At 53.9% G+C, this 14,109-nt stretch overlaps 1 protein-coding gene across 1 annotated transcript in view; it reads left to right on the top strand.

The window, feature by feature from the left end:
• Positions 1 to 14,109, top strand: part of ARAP1 (ArfGAP with RhoGAP domain, ankyrin repeat and PH domain 1) — a 74,190-nt gene that overhangs the window by 42,638 nt on the left and 17,443 nt on the right. Inside the window, 11 exon segments of the mRNA XM_037840534.1 lie at positions 4,773 to 4,942; positions 5,566 to 5,633; positions 6,335 to 6,465; positions 6,584 to 6,739; positions 7,092 to 7,161; positions 7,440 to 7,560; positions 7,967 to 8,169; positions 8,552 to 8,658; positions 10,146 to 10,345; positions 12,098 to 12,183; positions 13,564 to 13,746. Coding sequence (XP_037696462.1) covers positions 4,773 to 4,942; positions 5,566 to 5,633; positions 6,335 to 6,465; positions 6,584 to 6,739; positions 7,092 to 7,161; positions 7,440 to 7,560; positions 7,967 to 8,169; positions 8,552 to 8,658; positions 10,146 to 10,345; positions 12,098 to 12,183; positions 13,564 to 13,746 — 1,495 coding nt within the window.

The following is a 14,109-nucleotide window of genomic DNA, read 5'->3' as shown; positions in this document are numbered from 1 at the left end:
CTCTTTAGTACTGAACCTTTCTCCAAGTCTCTCTGTCCTTTCTTTGTTTCTCTGACTGTAGGGCTCCCTTTAGTATCTCCAGTAGGGCAGGTCTCTTGTTAGCAAATTCTCTCAGCATTTGTTTGTCTGTGAAAAATTTAAGCTCTCCCTCAAATTTGAAGGAGAGCTTTGCTGGATAAAGTATTCTTGGCTGGAAATTCCTCTCTCTCAGAATTTTAAATATATCGTGCCACTGCCTTCTCGCCTCCATGGTGGTTGCTGAGTAGTCACTACTTAGTCTTATGCTGTTTCCTTTGTATGGGGTGAATTGCTTTTCTCTTGCTGCTTTCAGAACTTGCTCCTTCTCTTCTGTGTTTGACAGTGTGATCAGTATATGTCTCGGAGTGGGTTTATTTGGATTTATTCTATTTGGGGTTCGCTGAGCATTTATGATTTGTGTATTTATGTTGTTTAGAAGATTTGGGAAGTTTTCCCCAACAATTTCTTTGAATACTCTTCCTAGACCTTTACCCTTTTCTTCCCCTTCTGGGACACCAATGAGTCTTATATTTGGACGTTTCATATTATCTATCATATCCCTGAGGTCCATTTCGATTTTTTCAATTTTTTTCCCCATTCTTTCTTTTATGCTTTCATTTTCCATTCTGTCATCTTCCAGGTCACTGATTCGTTGTTCAACTTCCTCTAGTCTTGTACTATGAGTGTCCAGAATCTTTTTAATTTGGTCAACAGTTTCTTTAATTTCCATAAGATCATCCATTTTTTTATTTAGTCTTGCAATGTCTTCTTTATGCTCTTCTAGGGTCTTCTTGATTTTCTTTATCTCCCGTACTATGGTCTCATTATTCATCTTTAGTTCTTTGAGTAGCTGCTCTAGGTGATGTGTCTCTTCTGGTCTTTTGATTTGGGTGCTTGGGCTTGGGTTATCTATATCGTCTTGTTTTTTCATATGCTTTATAATTTTCTGTTGTTTTTGGCCTCGTGGCATTTGCTGAACTTGATAGGGTTCTTTTAGGATTTGTAGACCAATTGAAGTCCTTATCTCTAATTTATCAGATCTACAGCTTCGTGGAGTACACTTTCTCTAACTAACCAGCAGGTGGCGTCCACGAGCCACCTGTTCTCCACAAGCCAGTTCTCCCCTGCTTAGCCTTTTTGGTGAGTGGGGGATTGAGTCTTGTGGGGTCCAATTGGTGTACCAAGCTTGCGTGTGTAGTTGGTGTTGCCTGCCCTGTATATGGGGCGTGGTTCTGGGCAGTCAGGGATGGGGGGTGGCTCTAACAATCAAATCTCCCTGGTGATCCTAGAGTTTTAAGGCTGCTGCAGTAGTCTAATCCTTCAGTTCAGTCCTGCCGCAGTTTGTCTCTGCCACTGACCCACAAGTCCTTGGTATTGGCGTATGGCTCCTGAGACTTGCAAGTGGGCCCCTCTTCCAGGCTGTGCACCCCCTGGTCCTCTGTTGAGGGATGACTGTGCTATGTCACAGGTGAGTGCCGTCCCCCCAGAGCAGTTCTGGGCTGCTGGGCTGTGTAGGGAGGCTCCCAGTCTGCTGAAATGATGGCTGATTAGGGCTTTGTTAATTCACACTGCTCTACCTTACCAACTCTGGGACAATCAGCTGAGGTTGCAGGGAAGGCTAATGTCCACGCCCAGTTTTGTGGTGTGTGCCTGTTATTTGAAGCGCTTCCGTCACACTGGGTTGTCTGGGGCAGCTCTGGGCTATGGGGCTGGCGATGGGCAGGAGTGTTTCTTGTCCACCAGGATGATGGCTGTGAGCGGACACCCCCCTTTTCTTGGGAAGTTGTGGTGTTTAGTGAATTTTCTCAGCCACTGGATTATTGCGTTTTGTCTCAGAGCTCTCCTAGTTCTGCTCTTGACTTGACCTGCCCAAATTTCAGGTCTTTGAAGCTTTCTGTATTGGGCTTCTTAGAGTAATTGTTTTAGAAAAAGAAAAAAGGATTAAAAAAAAAGTGCCCTCCTCAGAGATCTAATGGGTTATTGAAATGCTAATAGACAAAGCAACCAGGGCCATTAAGGAAAGGTCCACAGGGCAGAGAGATCAGCTTTTCTTTGGGATTTGCATATGCGCCTCAGGGCCTGGGCTCCGGCCTGAGCTCTGCCCTTCCCCCTTTTATGTTCACCAGAACTCCAAAAATCCTCCGCTTTTATTTTGGAGTTTTTTGTGTTGTTTTTTTTCTATGCCTGTCTCCTCTCTGCTGGGCTGGCTGCTCTCAGATTCTTTGGTGTCTGGTCTCCGTCTATCTATGGTTGGAGTTTGGATCAGCAGAATGAGTTTCCGATAAGGGCTGCCACTGCAGTTCTCCCTTCTCCTTCCCGGAGCTGACAGCCCCTCCTCCCACGGGACTGAGCCTGGCAGGGAGGGACGCGGGTCCCCTGGCCGCAAAAACTTACAGATTTCGCTGATCTCAGCAGTTCCACGTTTTCATGAGTGTTGTATGAAGTATGCCCAAAGTCAGATTGCTCTGTGGTGTCCAGTCCATGCAGTTCCTGGCTTTCTACCTGCTTTCCTGGAGGAGTAACCATGAGGAAGCAACACAACCCCCACGTCCAGCAAACTCCATCCACGGGTAGGAAGCGCGCCCGTCACCGCTGGAGGAACTCCGCCAATATTTTTTATAACTCTGCCGGCATGCCTTCAGGTCCCTGCAGCGGACATGCCCAGTTACAAGTCACCTCACCCAGGAAGCCCAAAGTTTCCATTGTCTATAGAGTTCATTTATAGTTTCTCCCAGTGCAGACGCAGTTCTCCAATCAGGCCATTTTTGCCACAGGCAGTGTTGCCTAGTAACGTGGTTTACAAACCTGCCTTTAGCAGATTTCTAGGGGAACAAAGCTGGAAAGCTAACTGAAGTTCAAATCCTCACACAGGAGAGGCGAGGGTTTTGTTCACCTTTGACCCACATGTGGAGAAGAGTCAGTTGCAGGGCCTGGTGATATGGGAAATAGCCACATGTTCTAAGAAGCACATAGACTTCAGAGTCAGAGGCCAGGGTTCAAATCTTGGCTCAGACACTTGCACAGTACTTGCACAAAGGATATACTTTAAAGATGTTACCTGGAATAATTGGTGTAAGCTCCTAATGGGGGAAGTGTGTCCGGGGCTATGGGAGCATAAAGGAGGGTTGGATTAGGGAAGTTTTACAGAGATGGGAGGCTTTAGTTTGGGGTTAGGCATGAATGGATGTTCTTCACAGAACAGGGCAGGGAGAAGAATATTTCTGGTAAAGACAACAGCATGCGCCAAGGCCTGGGTGACTGTGCCTTGGGCTGACCCAGCCGCTTCCTCTCACCTTTTGTGGTAGTCACACAGGAACCTTGGGGCACAGACCAGGGTGAGAATAACCAGCAGGAGAAGCTGCCCGTCCCCTCTGCTGCTCCTCCATGGCCCCTGCAGGATGCTGGCAGGGTCAGCTGGCGGGGCCAGGCCTCCAGGGCTCAGGTGCCTTGTTCCAGCTGGTGATCACTGAGCAGCCTGTGTGCTGGGACGTAACACAGGCCAAACAGTTAAAATGGTTAAAATGGCAAATTTTATCTTGTATTTTTTTTACCACAATCTTTTTAAAAGCTCAGTTTAGACATCACCTCCTCCAGGTAGCCTTGCCTGTCCCGGTTCATCCTCCAACCTGCCAGGTCAGTAATTTAGCCCCCGTTTTATAGAAGAGGAAAATGAGGCTCAGATACAGAAATTGAGGCCCCAGGACGCTAAGAGGCGGAAGCAAAATTCAAACCCAGTTCCCAGAGACCAAAGCCCTTCAGGATCACTCTGCCCGAGAGGAGCACTGTGCTCAGTGGTGGGGCAGGGCAGGCGGGAGCACTACAGCCGGGGGAGCCGGGGGCCCCAAACTGGCCTGGTGGATGTGGTAGCAGAGATGAGGAGCCAGTGTCACGGGAAAAGAGTGTGGTGGGACAAGGAGTCTTCAGGAAGTGGTGAATATCCAAGTCTGGGGCAAGAGGGAACGTGGTCTTACGTCAGAAACCCTTGACTTAGGGCCTCAAAACTTGGCTTCCAAGCTCTAGGCTGTGCCCTCAGCCTCCATGCTGACCGTTTCAATCCTGTCCCACCCCTTTGCCAACAAATGCCTTCCCACCTTAAAGGCCTGGTTCAAAATTCATAGAGACAGAAAGTAGACGCGAGGCTACCAGGGCTGGGGGGAGTGGAGAATGGGGAGTTATTGCTTAATGGGTACAGAGTGTCTGTTTGGAGTGATGACAAACTTTGGAAATAGTGGCAATGGTTGCACAACATTGTAAATATAATTAGTGCCACCAGATTGTACACTTAAAAAATGGTTAAAATGGCAAATTTTATCTTGTATTTATTTTACCACAATCTTTTTAAAAGCTCAGTTCAGATATCACCTTCTCCAGGTAGCCTTCCCTGTCCCACCCCCTCAGTTCTGGTTCTCCCTTTTCGAGAACACAGACCAGTGGATACATTTGACTGGAACACTGGGTGCAGGTGACCCTGCCACAGCCACACGGGGCCGGCTCGTGCAGTCCGAGGAGGGCACCTGCTTCCTGTAGGCTTTGGGAGACCAGCAGGAGTTTTGCGCAGGGCAGTGAGGTGAGGAGGTGGAAGGGCTCCTGTCCGTGTGAGTGTAGAACAAATGCATTTCACTGCAGCTCGGGTGATGTGGGAGCTCAGTGGATTTGGGTCCTGGTTCCGTCACCCTCTAGCTGGGTGATGCTGGCCCAGTGACTCATCCACCCTCAGCTAACCCCTTGGTGCCCAACTTCTGTTCCATTCCCAGCCTTCCCTCCAAGGAGGAAGAGTTATTGCTGCCACTGCCGTCATCCCCTCCCCAGCCAAAGCCTGAGGAGCCCCCAGCCAGCCTCCCCCAGGGGCCTCCCGAGCCCCTGTCTCCACCTCCCAGCCCCCCGGAGATCCCCCCGAAGCCTGTCCACTTGCTCCCTGAGTTTGGTGAGTGCCACAGCGGGGGGCAGGGCTCTGGGTGGGCTGTGTGGGATTGGGCCCCTCTAGAGTATGTGAGGACCCCACTCCCCGTTCTGTCAGGCCAGGACATGGAGTCATTCCCTTCTGACCCTGCCACACACCTCTGTGTGACTCTGGGCAAATCACTCAGACTCTCTGAGCATCATTTTTCTCACCATGGAGACAGCACCCACCCCTTTGCCCTGTGAAGTACGGGGGCATGGCAGACTTTCTGAGTTAGCCATGGTTTAAAGGGTCAACTATTCTCCGTGGTCGTGTGTGATTTGCTTTTCCTGGGATTGTCCACCTCTTGCTGCCTTACAGCCTTTTTTGGACAGTCCCCACTGCACCTCCCAAGCTTGTTGTCTGGTTAGCCTTCCTGTGGTAGCCTGGCCACTCCTTGGTCTGCCCCTCTGTGCTGTCCCGTGAGGCCCTGACAGTATAAATAGCATTTCCTGTTCCCTGCGCCTTTTTTTGAAAGCCAGGCTGAGATTGGGGTGGGACTCTTTCTTGCACTCTCTCAGGCCTTTGTGAAGCCAGGTTGAGTTGCCCCCAGAGAGGAGGCCAGGATCCTTGCTTCTGACTCTCCCCCCACCCCTGTTTCTCCCCAGACGACTCTGACTATGATGAGCTCCCAGAGGAGGGCCCGGGGGCCCCAGCCAGCGTGATGACCAAGAAGGTGGGGCAGGGCAGTGGTTAGGGCTTGCTCTGTCTGTCAGTCATGGGGGAGGGCTGCTCAGCTGCCTTTCAGACCCTGAGGCTCCGGGGGTACTCAAGGGCCCCCATCCCAAGGACCAAAACAACAGAAAGGGGCTGCCAATTTCCCAGGAGAGTTGTCCTCCCCATCTTCACTGTCTGGCCAAACAGAGGTCAGGGGTCAAATGTAACCTCAGAACTCTAGGCTGGGAGTCTGGGGGGCTCTGGTCTGGGGCTTTGGCTCCCGTCGCCAGCTGCATCTGCATAGAGTATGTGGTCTCTCCTCTCTCTGTCTGTTTCTGTGTTCGGAGTGCATCTGACTTGGAGTATCTGTCCCTCTGTCTGGCTGGCTGTCTTTGTTTCACTTTCTGTGTTCCCATGTCACTCTCTCTCTCTGAGTGTGTCTTGTCTCCCTGTCTTTGAGTCTCTTTCTCCATCCCTTTATCGTTCTGTCTGTGTCTCTTTCCCAGGTCCATGTCTGTACTGATTCTCTGTCCCTGTGGCCCTGTCTGCCTGGGTTCCCGTTGGTCTCTTGGTGAGGGAGGGGTGTGAGGAAACAGAAGTAAAAGTGCTGAGTCGTGTGTGTCCAGACGGAGTGGACAGAGGGGTGTGTGGCAGCCCCTGGGTGGGTGTGACCTGTGGCCTAAGGGGAAGCATGACGCTGAGTGGGTCTGGGAGGGGCAGGAGGAGCCCCCTCTGAGCCGAGTCCCACGGGCCGTGCGTGTGGCCAGTTTGCTGAGCGAGGGGGAGGAGCTGTCCGGGGACGACCAAGGGGATGAGGATGCGGATGACCATGCCTACGAGGACCTCCCCAAGTAAGTGTGCCTCCTTCCCCAAACCCAGCCCCGCTCCACCCTCCATCTCCTCGGCCCTGACCCCAGGGAATGAACACATTGGCCCTGGCCCCCTTCATTCTCCCTCATCTTCCCCCAGCGGTGGATGGCACACCAGCAGCCTGAGCTTGCCCTTACCCAGCAGCCCCCTGGTCCCTGAGCTCCTGCTGCACCCCATGGACAGGCTGCCCAGGGGCCCCACCGCCATCACACCAGTCATCAAGGCTGGTTGGTTGGACAAGAACCCACCGCAGGGGTGAGTGAGGCCTGCACCATGGGGGCGGGCAGTGCTACAGGTGTCATGGTTCCAAAAATCAGGGGGGCCCAACGTTATTTAGCAGATCTCCCTCTGGGCAGACTGTCCCCACCAGGGTTTTATTGCCTTTAAAATTGGGAAGTCCTACTTTGTGTCTGATTTCAGTTGTTCTTGCTGTAGACTAAAGTCCATCTTCTTCCCAGTGGCCATTTGGGGTCCTTTCTCCCTGGAACCTGGCTGTTCCTAACTTTGTGTGTGGCCTCTAGAGAGGGCTGGGGCGATCCTGGAACCTCTCCCCTAATCCCCTGTCCTGTGCTCTGTTATCCCTCTGCCTCTGCTTCTCCCTCTCCAGATCGTATATCTACCAGAAGCGATGGGTGAGACTGGATGCTGATTACCTGCAATACTTTGACAGTAACAAGGTGAGGGCCACACGGGTCCCCGACCTGACCCCTGCTGCAGCCTGACCTGAACCTGGCCCTAGACTGAACCCCAAAACTGGACCCAGGCAGAGGGCACCCCGTTCCCCTAGACAAGGCCTCATTAGAGCCCCAGTCTGACTCCTCAAACCGGGTCCACCTTTCCCATCAGCCCACCGTGGGCCGTAGTCAGGGTCAGCGTAAGGGCCAAGGACTGAGGCTGAGGGAAGTCAGGGAGGGCTGGGCCCCTGCAGGCCCACTTCCAACTGTCACCCTCCCAGGATGCCTACTCCAAGCGCTTTGTCTCTGTGACCTGCATCTCCCGTGTGGCTGCCATTGGGGACCAGAAGTTCGAAGTGATCACAAACAACCGGACCTTTGCCTTCCGGGCGGAGAGCGATGGTAGGAGTGGGGAGTGTGGGAAGAGACAGGATTGCGGAGGTCATAGAGAAGACTGGCAGTGCAGCCATGTAAGGCAGGGATGGGAACCAGGGCACATCTGCACTTACCCCCCTCTGCACCACCGCCCCCCCAAAAAAACGTAAAGGAGTGCAGTGGGAGTGGGAAGGGGGCCCCGTCTGCCTCAGGCTCTTTGTGTAGACACTCACTAGGTTCTCAGTACCTCACAGTCCCACATACAGGGGGACAGCTGGGCTTGGAGCCTGAGCTTTTCCTAGTCAGAGAACTTGGGCAGGGTGCTGGGTGGGCTGGTCTGTGTGGACTTTCAGGCGGAGGCGCTTGGGCCCAGGGATCCCAGGGGGTACCGGCCCAGCTGAGCTCTGGCTCACTCCCTGGTCTTGGCCTGCAGCCGAGCGGAAGGAGTGGATGCAGGCCCTGCAGCAGGCAGTGGCCGAGCAGCGTGCCCAGGCCCGCCTGTCTAGTTCCTGGCCCTTGGGAGTTCGCGGCCCAGAGCCACCCGACCGCGTCGGCAGCTTGGAGCTACGTGGCTTCAAGAATAAGCTGTATGTGGCTGTGGTTGGGGATAAAGTGCAACTCTACAAGAATCTGGAGGTGCGAGGGGGTCGGCCGGGCCATGCAATCCCTCCCCTTCCTTGACCTGGCCCCTCAGTCTACCCCGGGCACACCCTGGACCCAAGCCCTCCCCTTTCCTCCCCCTCCTCTTCCTCGCACTGAGCCCAACTACTTGTTTGCCCCCACTTCCCATCCCTGTTCTAACCCCACTTCCCATCCCTGTTCTAACCCCATCCCCTGAGCACTGTCTGTCCCTGATCCCTGCCCCGGCTCCTGAGCCCCCTACCTCTTGCCTACCCAGCCCCTGAGCCCAGATTCTTGAGTCCTCCCTAGCTCCTTCCTTGGCTCTTCCTAGCCCCCCACCCCCTTCCCTGGGCCTTGGGCCCAGCCCCCAAGCCTCACCTGCCATCCCCGCTGCCAGGAGTACCACCTGGGCATCGGCATCACCTTCATCGACATGAGCCTGGGCAACGTGAAGGAAGCCGACCGGCGCAGCTTTGACCTCACCACGCCCTACCGCATCTTCAGGTGAGCCCCTCCCTCCCTCGGCACCCGCACCCTCACTGTCTCCCATTGTTTCTTCTTGCATAATGTGCAAAGCTGCCCTTCTCCTTCTGGGATGGAGGTGCCTGTCTCCTCACCCTGTGGCTGCCTGTCTGAGCCTCCTCACTCTGCTGCCCTTGACCACCAGCAGGGTTTTTTTGTTTTTTTTTTTTTAATTAAATTCAGTTTTATTGAAATATATTCACATACCATACAGTCATCCATGGTGTACAATCAACTGTTCACAGTACCACCATATAGTTATGCGTTCATCACCATTATCTATTTATGAACATTTTCCTTACATCAGAAAGAATCAGAATAAGAATAAAAAATAAAAGTCAAAAAGAACACTCAAATCATTCCCCCATCCCACCCTATTTTTCATTTAGTTTTTGTCCCCATTTTTCTACTCATCCATCCATATTCTGGATAAAGGGAGTGTGATCCACAAGGCTTTCACAATCACACTATCACCCCTTGTAATCTACATTACTATACAATCGTCTTCAGGAGTCCAGACTACTGGGTTGGAGTTTGATAGTTTCAGGTATTTACTTCTAGCTATTCCAATACATTAAAACAGAGGTGTTATCTATATAGTGCATAAGAATGCCCACCAGAGGGACCTCTCAACTCCATTTGAAATCTCTCAGCCACTGAAACTATTTCGTCTCATTTTGCATCTCCCTTTCGGTCAAGAAGATATTCTCAATCCCACGATGTTGGGTCCAGATTCATCCCCAGGAGTCATATCCTGTGTTGCCAGGGAGATTTACACCCCTGGGAGTCAGGTCCCACGTAGGGGGGAGGGCAGTGAGTTCACCTGCCAAGTTGGCTTAGTTAGAGGGAGAGAGGACCACATCTGAGCAACAAAGAGGCACTCGGGGAGACTCGTGGGCACAATTATATGCAAGTTTAGCCTCTGCAGTAACGAGCCAGAAGGGTCTTTTTAAGATGTCTTCTCCCCACTTAAACCCTCTACAGGTTCCCTGTAGCCTTCAGGGTGCATTTCGACTTCCTCTGCCTGGCACAGGCCTGCCCCTGTCCGTCTCCCAACCTCTTCTCTGCCATCTGCCCATCCTGCCCGCAGTACCTGGAATACCTGTCTGCCACCCTGCCACTTTGCACATGCTGTTCCTTCTGTCCAGAACTCCCTTCCACCTCTTCACCTGACTAAGTCCTCCTTATCTGTCACGTTTTAGCTCAGGCATCATTTCTTCCCAGCAGCCTTCTCTACTCCCAGGGCTGAGGCAGACCCCTCTCCAGGATCCCCCAGTCCCCATACTCTCTCGGGTTCATGTCATCCTTGCCTTCGTCCATACCTACCTTTCCACCAGACCCAGGATGCCTCCCTCTTCTGACTGTGAGTCCCCAATGCCTTGCCCCCCCATTTCATGCTGTGTTTCCTCCTGCTGCCCCCAGTCCCTCTGAGCCCTTTCCCACCTTAGCCCTCACTCCTGTGTCCCCAGCTTCTCTGCTGATTCGGAGCTGGAGAAGGAACAGTGGCTGGAGGCCATGCAGGGAGCTATTGCCGAGGCCCTGTCCACCTCGGAGGTGGCCGAGCGTATCTGGGCTGTGGCCCCCAACAGGTTCTGTGCTGACTGCGGGGCTGCCCAGCCCGACTGGGCCTCCATCAACCTCTGCGTTGTCATCTGCAAGCGCTGTGCAGGTGTGTGGGGGTGGCCCCGGGCAGAGGAAGCAGTCGCCTGACAGAGCTGATGTGTTGGGATGGCGGGTGGCCTGTCTGGCTGGAGGGGCTGGAAATAAGACAGGAAGTCAGAAGAGCCACATTTATGAAGTTCTTCCTGTATGCCAAGCTTTTCCCACTGTGCTTAACCTTCAGTCCTTACACAGCATTGTAAGGCAGGGATTCATCTTCCTACTTCATGGGTGGGAAAACTGAGGTGCAGAGGCATGTTTGGGGTCAGCTGGTGGGTGAGTGAGTCCGGATTCGAGCCCAGGCCCATTGGGGTCCAGTGCCTCCATCATGTCAGAAGAGTTGGGAGAGGCCAGGCGGGTGGGGTGGGGTGGCAGGGGCCAGGCCAGGCAGGGCCTTGCAGGCAGAGAGGAGCTGGTGGGCATGGGAAGGGGATAGAGGAAGAGCTGGGCTTTAAGCAGAAGAGGGATGTGGTCAGATTTGTGGGTCAGATGCTGGCTGGTGGGTGGAAGCCAGATTGGAGGGGGTGAGCCTGGAGACCAGGGGGGAGGCTGCTGCAGGATCCAGGAGAGAGAGGAGGAGGAGGCCTGGCCCGGAGAGAGGATAGAGAGTATTCAAGAGACGAAGGGGATCTATGGTTGAAAGGTCTCAGTGGTTTGGATGAGGAGAGTGAGAAAGAAAAGGTGAAACCCAAGATTCATTCATCCATTCAACCAATGTTTATTGAGGGTCTACTATGTGACAGATACTGTGCTAGATGCTGGAGATTTAGCCCTCATGGGAACCGACAATGCCCAGGTGGTGGCTCTGGGTGGTTGGAGGTGCCGTCCTCTGAGGTGGGGATGGGGATCCAAGGGGAGGATCAGGTCTGGGGGAAGTCACTGAACTCCGTGAAGACCTCTGAGACCTGTGGGATGTCTGGGCAAATGTCTAGGAGGCTTGGGCTAGGAGGGCCAGCACAGGAAAACAATGACCTGTCTGTCCGAGGCGGGGGTAGGGAGGCATCAGGTTCATGGCTGGGTGGTGAGGGCTGCAGTGGACCAGGTGCAGAGAGGGGCGAGGCTGAAGCTGGGGCCAGGCCCTCACTAGTGCCCCCAGCCCCAACTCCCCATCTCCCCTTCCTTGCCACGGTGTGCCAGGCTTTGTTCTCAGCTGAGGATAGAGCCCTAAAGCAGACATTCAAGGTTCCTGCTCGCATCGAACTTCTGTTCTAGTGGGGAGAGTCAGGACACACATATATGAACCAATAGATGCATCAGCAAGAAGGAGCCAGCCATGTGTAGATGGGAAAAGAGTCCAGATAGAGAGAACAGTGAGCGCAAAGGCCCCAAGGCAAGAATAAGCATGGACAGTTAGGAGAGTGTGTGCAGGGGTGTGGGAGCAGTGGTGGCTTGCGATGAGATGGGAGGGGGAAGGCTGGTAAGGATCTAATTCTGGGGAGCTTTGAGAGGTTCTAAAGCAGCAAGATTCAAAGTGAGGGGATTTGCATTTTAAAGAGGTCACTCTGGGGGCTAAGTGGAGATTGACCTGCAGGGGGTCCAGCATGGCTGTAGGGAGCCAGGTGGGGAGGCAGGAGGGACTCGGTACCGGTACCGTAGCACAGGAGGCAGGAGTGCGTGGCTGGATTCCACAGCAGTGTGGGAGCTGCAGCTGCAGGCCTGGGCTGTGGGTCCCTCTCTGCCCCTGGGTGGGCTCTGGGGGTGGGTGAGTGCCTTTGTGAAGGGGAGGGCCCAGGATGACCCTGCCTCTGGCCCCCGTCTGCAGGGGAGCATCGTGGCCTGGGGGCTGGCATCTCCAAGGTGCGGAGCCTGAAGATGGACCGGAAAGTGTGGACGGAAACCCTCATTGAGGTAGGGATGCCCCTACTTGCCAGCTGCACCTGGGGCTGCCCCTTCAGCTGCTTCCTGGGTCTTCCGAAGACCCCTCCCTCCCCAGCTCACCACCCCCAGCACCTTGGAGCCAGAAGAGACATTTGGGATCATATTAGAGGAGGAGATTTTGAAAAAGCCAGTTTTTGGCAGAGTCAGCAAACTATGGCCTGTGAGCTAAGCATGTTTTTACATTTTTAAGGTTTTTTTAAAAAAATAAAATGCAACAGGGACTGTGTATCCTGCAGAGCCTAAAATATCTATTTAGCCCTGTACAGAAAGAATTTGCTGATCCTGATCTAGTCCAACTCCCATCTCGTTGTACAGATGTGGAAACTGAGGCCTTGGATAGGACTTTACCCAGCAAACCCATACTCACCACCAGGCCCTGCCCCTTTCCCCCTGCTGCCTGGCTGGCCCCAGCTTGCTCCCCTGCCTTGCACACCCTCTCAGGGCCTCTTCTCCTGCATTTCATGTGTTCTCACATGCACTGGCATTCATGAATATGTACGTTTGGGGGCACACACATAGATGATCATTTGTGCCTGTGTACTTGGGGTTCTCAGGTGTATATGGTAGTTACAGGGGAGAACATGCCAGAGGAGGCTGGACCCAGGGACTTACCAGTCAGGGCCCCCCCAGTTTACAGATGAGGATCGTGACGCCTAGACTTGGCTAAAGTCACAGGAGTTGGTGGCCCAGGGGGTCTCAGATCCCACCCCTTCCACACGACCCTCAGAAGATGGTAGGAACTGTACCTGCTTTATTCTCTGCTGTGACCCTAGCACCCCACAGAGGGCCTGACAAAGAGGCAAAGTGGAGGGGCCTAGGAAATGGCTGTGGCATGAATGGTCAGCAGAATGGAAGAAAGAATAGACCAGTTCCCTGAATGCAGGACCCCTGGGCTTCCCCCAGATCAGCCCCACCCCTCTTCCCTGAAGGCCAGAGAAGAAAGTCAAGAGATGTTTATAAAATCCCTGCCCACCCCCACATTCGCAGGCAGGATAGAACCCCTGCTCCCTGCCGTGATAGCCTCAGGAATGCAAAGTTCCAGATGTGGGACTGGGTGGGGCAAGAGCAAGGCATCCCAGCCAGGTGCCAGGCCTGGGACAACCACCTGTCAGCCTGTCTGCCTCTTGTCCTGTCACTGAGTCAAGGAACTGGGCTCAGAACCCACAGCCAGTGAGGGGGACACCCACAGCTACCACCAGGCCAGGCTGCTCCTCAGCTTCACCACTGGGAAAGTGGGCGGATGGCCTGACTCTCCCATCCCCTCACCTGACAACCTCAGAAACCAAGATTTTGCTTCGCATTGCCCCTGGCCATAGGCTGCCCCATCTGACATCTTGCCCATACCTGCAGCTCTTCTTACAGCTGGGCAATGCGGCTGGGAACCGCTTCTGGGCAGCCAATGTGCCCCCCAGTGAGGCCCTGCATCCCAGCAGCAGCCCAGGCGCCCGGCGGCGCCACCTGGAGGCCAAGTACCGCGAGGGCAAGTACCGCTGCTACCACCCGCTCTTTGGCAACCAGGAGGAGCTGGACAAGGTCAGGGCACTGCGCCTCTGGGGCCCCTTAAGACCACGGGCAGGACCCCCTTTCTTGCCTGCCACCCCACTCCTCACCCTGTCTCAAACTATCTCTTCTACCAGTTCAGAGCAATGAGCTGGCATATGGGGAAACTGAGGCTCAGAGGGTGGAAGGTCCCTGCCCAAGCCACATGGAGTTTTGGGGGCGAGCAAGGAGGAGCCAGGCTTGACCCTTGGGCGAAGGCCACATTCCCCAGCATCTGTCTGCCTCTCTCCCCACCCCTCCCGATTCCTCTGTCTCCTGCACCCTGTCCTGCTTCTGAATCCTGCCAAAAGGAGTGAACTCGATGGGGATGCTATTTCCTGTCAGGCTCATGAAAAA

This window comes from Choloepus didactylus, chromosome 6, assembly GCF_015220235.1.
Source record: "Choloepus didactylus isolate mChoDid1 chromosome 6, mChoDid1.pri, whole genome shotgun sequence".
NCBI classification, from domain to species: domain Eukaryota; kingdom Metazoa; phylum Chordata; class Mammalia; order Pilosa; family Megalonychidae; genus Choloepus; species Choloepus didactylus.
This window is presented reverse-complemented; position numbering and strand designations above follow the sequence as displayed.